We start from the raw sequence: 6,677 nt of genomic DNA, 5'->3' as shown, positions 1-6,677 counted from the left end.
ATCAACCCCGCCGACGAACAAGTTGTGACCTCGAAACCAAGCCAATGAACCACCCCACCCAAGAAAACAAAATGGGAAAAAGCAAACAGAGGAATGACGTGAATTCAACCAATGTGCAACTTAGGTCCACCCCTTTCTTCGAATCAAATTTCCACTCCTTTGGACCTAATCCTCAAATTTTACAAGAAAAGTTTCGACTGTTTTCTTCCAATAAAATGAATTTACACTCGGACTCCGACAGAAGTCATGGTATTTGGTTTGGGTGTTTTGAATTAAAAAAAAATGTAAACAAGTTATAAAAGCTTCTCGATAGCCATTGTGTATTTTAACATTCTCTAAAACAAGCACCTCAATCCCACTGTCCATTATGTATCCAACAACTGAGATTACATGAAGGACTAAGTCCTTCAATTCCAACTCAGGTCTAAAGAATTCCTCCAAATAAATTCATTGAAATATTAATTAAAACTCAATCTATTTTTAATGATTACAAATAGGTATTTTAACTCTTAAAAATTCCTTGTAGCCTAAAAGTCACAAAACACTAAAAACAAAATAAAAACCATTAAAAACACTCAAAACCAAACAATATCTAAACTTAATGAAGTTAAGAATACATAGTTGAAAATGTCATTATCATTGATCGGTAATTTTTTATGATTTATGGGTGTAATAGATTTTGTTATGATTTGTGTTCGAGTATGTTGATAAAGATTTTAATAAACACAAATATTAATTAATTGTGTTGATTTAATAATGTGTTTATTTGTGTTCTTAGTTTGATTGGTGGATGAGAAGAATTTGAGTATAATTTATTTAGATTTTGTTTTAATGTAATTTAGGTTATGAGTTTGTTTAAATTTTATTTAGTTATAAAATTGATTTAGTGTTTTAAATAAAATTATGTTTTTTTAAATTATAAAAATATATATTTTTTAAATATTTTAAACATTTAATTTAATTTATGGGTTTTACCGACAATTACTCCAAAAACAAAACATGGGCTCTGCTCCTAAAAATCTTTACCTTCCCGTCCCTAATTTCCCCCAATTCCCCATAACCGTAACGAACCTCTCTCTCTCTGTCTCTCTGCCCCTTTTCTCTCAGATCGCCGCCAACTCAATCTCTCTGCCTACCCTCGTCGCCGGCTCTGTCTCTCTTTCTCCATCAGCGCGTCAGGGTAATTTTCTGAGTTGAGCTATACGTATCGTTTAACTTATTATTTCATAAATGAATATATGAGTTGTTATGTTTCACCAAAACCCCAAAACCTGGATTATGTGGATTTATATACATTCTACTCTAGAACAATTTACTTTGATGCTATTATTGTTTGTATGGACCCATAATTGTTATTTATCGCACACTACGAATCATAGTCATGTATTTATTTGTTGGCACTATATCCCAATAAATAGTAAAGTTGTACTGTGAACTGGGTTTATAGCTAAACTATCTTTTACATACACTTTGGGCATTAGCTTATTTGGGGAATTGTATGATATGATTAGGAGAAGTTTCCCTTTTTCTTGGTGAATTGAAAAGGGATTATCTCAAATTTGATTCTTTTTATTTTCCATTGGGGATTACTGAATGTGCCATATGATTTTTGATGTTGAAATGCTGTTTTCTATATTATAGAGGGATTTTTCGTAACATGTAATGAATAATCACTGTATTGATACATAAACGTGGATGTTTTGTTGTTGATTTTGGCAGAGTCACTCATCAAATATTGTTTGTGAACGTAAGGAGATATGGAAGATGTTTTAACTGAGATTCCCCCGCCCTCAAGGTTTCACGAGGAAGATCTCTATAACTTCACACCTCCCTCGCCACCTATTCCTTCTCCATTCCTTTTGTTTTCTAATCCTAAGCCAAACGAGCCTCTTCGCCCAACTCTTCTCATCATTGCCTTATCTTCCCCTTCGCTCTATGTTTTCCACCATCTACCTTCCAAGGTGCTAATTGGAAGTCTTATCCTGCCTGAGATACCCTTCTCTGGAAACTCTATCGACCTCTCCCTTCGAGACAAGTCCTGCAATATCTATGCCATTGGTGACAAGAACACCTCAGTTCTTGTTGTCTCCGTTCAGTGCCCTGTTGCTGTCGAGAGGTCTCACATTGTTGCTAAGTTGCTGATCAGTGAGCAGATTATTCCTGAAAGGGTATTGGTTTTTGATTCTATTCAGCGCCAGAACTTCCGGGGTAGGCTTTCTCCTGATGAACCATTTGCTTTCAAGCTGGAGACATCATTAGAAAGGAAAGAGCCGAGTGATAGCCGTGTTCTGAAAGACTTAGATTTTCTTCCATCAGGAAGCGTAGTGGATGGGCTGGGTGCAGCCCTCTTGGCTAGATGCCAGATGAGGAGCATCAAGGGAACTCTTTGTGTTGCATGGCCTGAAGTGGGTGGTGTTGCGGTTAACCTGCTCAAGTCTCTACTAAAAAATGTATTGCCTAGCTTAGATATAAGCATACATGGTAAACCTGAGGATAAAGATTTATGGTCCGGCCAGAATAGGGATCATCATTTTGATTCTGATATGTACACCTGAACAAACTAGGTTTTGAGTGAAAGCACTTTTGTTTTCTTTTTCTTTTAATAAACAATTTCTAGTGGAATTGTGTATTTTTTTTTACTAACATGTTATAGGTTTTTATGTTGATCATTTTGTTTATTAGAGAAAAAGTTGTTGTAGTATCAATGAATTGAGGCTATTTTGTTTTGTTCTTATGTCTTAATGCTGAAAAGTTGGTTGTTTCTGGTTGGTTTTACCCTAACTTAGGTGTCTGAAAGCCATTTTGAGGTAGATGATGTTTTGAGACTAAAGCCATGAGTGTTTTTTAATCCTAATGACCTTACCCTGATCCATTCCAGGTGCCTAATGACAAAACAATGTAATAGAATCAGAACTATTAGTGTAGTGTGGGCAATTGTAGAGCTATTTTTGCTTCTTCCCTTACCATTCGATATTTGAAAGTTTGTACTCTAATTAAAGATATATAATGGCATAATGCTTTATTCATGTGGGAGCTAAGAAATCTTGATTCATCGTCGCATCTTATATGTGTACAGTAGATACCCAGATTTAGTGGGATACAGCATGTATTACTATTACCCAATCCAATTGTTATGTCGAAACTTCTCTTCTTATCATTGTTTTTTCAATTTTGGTTTTTGAGGGAATGACAACCTTTTTAAAATTGACAATAACTCATGTTGTTAATTGATAATCCACGTTTATAAAATAGGTTATAGTTAGATAAATCATGGGTAACTAAGTTAATAAATCAAAATTTTAATATCACAAGCTGGTAGAAAAAGTGCATAACTTATAAAATAATAAAAAGAAGCTGTCTAATGCTCCTCTTACACTTTAGAGATCACGACTAACTTATTTTCTTATGTATTCTAGATTTGCTGGTTTTCCATTTGCCCCAGAGATTATAAAGCAAGAATGTGAGAGTTTCGTGTATGCATATCTTGCTTGTAACGATTGTGTTATTTGGGATGACGTACAAAAGGGACTTTGAATCTTGATTGTCAGCTCTAATTTGCACTTCTGGCTAGTTTTCTTTGACTAGTAGCATAAAAGTTTAATAAGATTTTATATAAGGGGTGTAGTTTAACCTAATTTGTCAAATTAACCAATGAAATTCACACCAAAAAACAAAAAACAAAAAACAATTTGCTTTTGGTATATTATATGAATTGCTTCAAGAATAAGATGTTAGACTAAAAATGAGCTGATTAATATTTAGGAGATAGACAATTAGATACAAAGACTAAAGTAGCTTGTTACTTAGACTGAAGGGGTTAATTTTGCTCCAATAAGTTTATGGTTTGGTGACTAGCGCTATTATAAGTAGTAAATTATTGATGACTGTTTTTGGGCAAAAGCACAAGTTTACTACGAAACTCTGGCACAAAACTTTTAGTTTTGGAGAACCCACCAACCGGGCCAAATAGTTGTTGCATCTTCTCTTGACTCCAGAAATATTCATTCAATTTACTCAAAAGACTTGGAAAATTAAAATGTGCAGAATTATGCTTTCTTTAAACTTATATATGTGCACATTTCACTGTCTCAGCCACATTCATCTTCTACAATCTCCACTCATTCAAGCAAAACCCCCAGAAAGAAAAACAATGGGACTTTCACTTTCTTTTAAACCCTTTTCTCTGCTCTTCATGATTTTGGTGTTCTCTATTGGTAACACTAGTATTCATGCAAGTGACTCTTCTCTAACACTGGACTACTATGCTTCTACTTGTCCCGCTGTTTTTGATATTATCAGGAAAGAGACTGAGTGTGCTGTGCTTTCTGATCCTCGAAGCGCAGCCATGATAGTTCGACTACATTTTCATGACTGCTTTGTTCAGGTCCCATATTTACATTTCATGCAGATTTGTTATTACCCTAGATGATATTTTTTTACCAACAGACTTTAAAAACTTTTTTTTTTCTTTTTTGGCTGAGCAGGGATGTGATGGTTCAGTGTTGCTAGATGACACAGTAACCTTAAAAGGAGAGAAGAATGCTTCTCCTAATGTACACTCTTTGAAAGGTTTTGATATCATTGATGGGATCAAGAACATGGTCGAATCAGAGTGCCCTGGAGTTGTCTCATGTGCTGATATTCTCACCATTGCAGCAAGAGATGCTGTGATTCTGGTAGCAATAAAGAAGTGTCTATATTATGTGTAAAGTTTGTTCTTTTCTTTATTATTTATTATTATGGTATCGAATATTTTAATAGTGACCCTTTTTTCACTTGTGGTTTCTTCATAGGTTGGTGGACCTTACTGGGATGTTCCAGTTGGAAGAAAGGATTCTATCACTGCAAGTTATGCACTTGCAGACACAAATATTCCCACAGCAAATGAGGGCCTTATTCCTATCATTAGCAAATTTATGTATCAAGGCCTCTCTGTTAAAGATATGGTAGCTCTTGCAGGTAATAATATAAATATTGACACAAGCACTATGCTCCACTTAGCCAAAAATTTATATAAATCTTGAGATAATAAAAATAATAAAATAATGAGAGCTTTTATATAGTTGTCACTTTTAAGAACAATTAATTTGTAGATTAAAAACTTAGTAAGCTTTTATATAAGTTTGCTAACTCATGATATAGTAGAAGAGATTCACACCCCAATAATTGCCAAGTTTTTTGTTTTTTTGCATATTAATGTAGAAAAAACTTACCAACAAACTGAAAAAACAATGATATTAATCAGTACTATGGTGCCTTAAGCAGCTCTACCTACCTACCTACATACCTAGTATCAAGAGCATTATTAATTGCTATATAAACAGGATAAACATAGTTCTCCTCGCAATTACTTGGATTTGGTAGATTTGTGAGTCTCACTTTACCAACTAACCCCTTCTACTTAGTGACTTTTTGCTCAAGACACTGTACATTTGTTTGTCAAATTTTAATCCAAAGAAAATAAATACCATAGGTATCCTAGGTAAATATTTTCCCTCAAAGTGTGCTAATAATCAAGCTCAATTCAAATACTGGCTACACATAGTGGTAAAGATCATATTACTAAATTTCAACATAAATAAAGGCATATGACACATGTACTACTAGTACAATTGATTCTTTACACATAATTTGCAGGAGCTCACACCATTGGAGTGGCAAGGTGTGAGAACTTTCGGGACCGGATTTATGGCGATTTCCGAGCAACTTCTGGGTTGAATCCAATCTCAGCATCATACCTGAGTAGCTTGAGATCCATTTGCCCACCAATTCATGGAGGTGAAAACAACATAACAGCCATGGACAATGTCACACCCAACCTTTTTGACAACTCATTCTATCACACTCTACTCAAAGGAGAAGGACTATTAAGCTCTGACCAAGAAATGTATTCTAGTGTGTTTAGTATCCAAACTAGGGAGCTTGTCAAATTGTATGCAACTGATCCACTAGCTTTCTTCAATCAATTCTCTGATTCAATGATCAGGATGGGAAACATTACCAATTCGGAGAGCTTTGTTAATGGAGAAGTGAGGAAAAATTGCAGATTTATCAACACTTAATTAGATGAGCATCCATTTGATATTTAAATGTTAAAAATATGTAAAACAACAGGTGGGGTTTGATTGTTTTTGTCTCATTATTCATTTTAAAGTACCACAAAAAATGTGCGTCTATTTATGTATTGTGTTGAAAATTTTATTATTGTGTAACTTTGTAAGAGAATTATACTGGAATGATACCCACATTTGATCTATCTTTAGTTAATTCTAGATTTGGTTTGGGTTAGAAGTACTAGTGTCTCCCCTAATTTGGAGAGAAAGTAAAAAGGTGGGTTGGTTCATTTTTGCTGCCATGCCATTCTTTTTTTGTTCTTTTTTTTTCCTCCTTGTAGTTGGGACTTTTCAGTTTAGAATCAAATACAAGTTATAGGATAGTTCACCGGTGCACCCCTCTTCAGTTTTTGGCTCGGAAAGTATTTTCAGCACAATATTTTTTTTTATAGTTGTGTATATTATAATTATTTAGAGCATCCTGCAAGTTTTCAGGAAATTCTGAATAATTTATACTGCTGAAAACAATATTAAAATAAACTATTTTCCACGCACATAAAAAAAAGGTCACACGTGTAACAAACTATTTGGACCTTCTTTTTTTGGTACTATAAATTATTAAGA

At 34.2% G+C, this 6,677-nt stretch overlaps 2 protein-coding genes across 2 annotated transcripts; both read left to right on the top strand.

Moving 5' to 3' along the window:
• Window positions 1–997: 997 nt before the first annotated feature.
• On the top strand, window positions 998–2,781 carry LOC133822831 (uncharacterized). The gene is made up of 2 exons (XM_062255273.1): window positions 998–1,180; window positions 1,720–2,781. The coding sequence occupies exon 2, from the start codon at window positions 1,758–1,760 to the stop codon at window positions 2,553–2,555; it is 798 nt and encodes a 265-aa protein (XP_062111257.1). The 5' UTR covers window positions 998–1,180; window positions 1,720–1,757; the 3' UTR covers window positions 2,556–2,781.
• Window positions 2,782–4,090: 1,309 nt separating this feature from the next.
• Window positions 4,091–6,256, top strand: LOC133822830 (peroxidase 11). The gene is made up of 4 exons (XM_062255272.1): window positions 4,091–4,384; window positions 4,485–4,676; window positions 4,794–4,959; window positions 5,638–6,256. The coding sequence occupies exons 1-4, from the start codon at window positions 4,151–4,153 to the stop codon at window positions 6,060–6,062; spliced, it is 1,017 nt and encodes a 338-aa protein (XP_062111256.1). The 5' UTR covers window positions 4,091–4,150; the 3' UTR covers window positions 6,063–6,256.
• Window positions 6,257–6,677: the final 421 nt, after the last annotated feature.

This window comes from Humulus lupulus, chromosome 3, assembly GCF_963169125.1.
Source record: "Humulus lupulus chromosome 3, drHumLupu1.1, whole genome shotgun sequence".
Lineage (NCBI taxonomy): Eukaryota > Viridiplantae > Streptophyta > Magnoliopsida > Rosales > Cannabaceae > Humulus > Humulus lupulus.
This window is presented reverse-complemented; position numbering and strand designations above follow the sequence as displayed.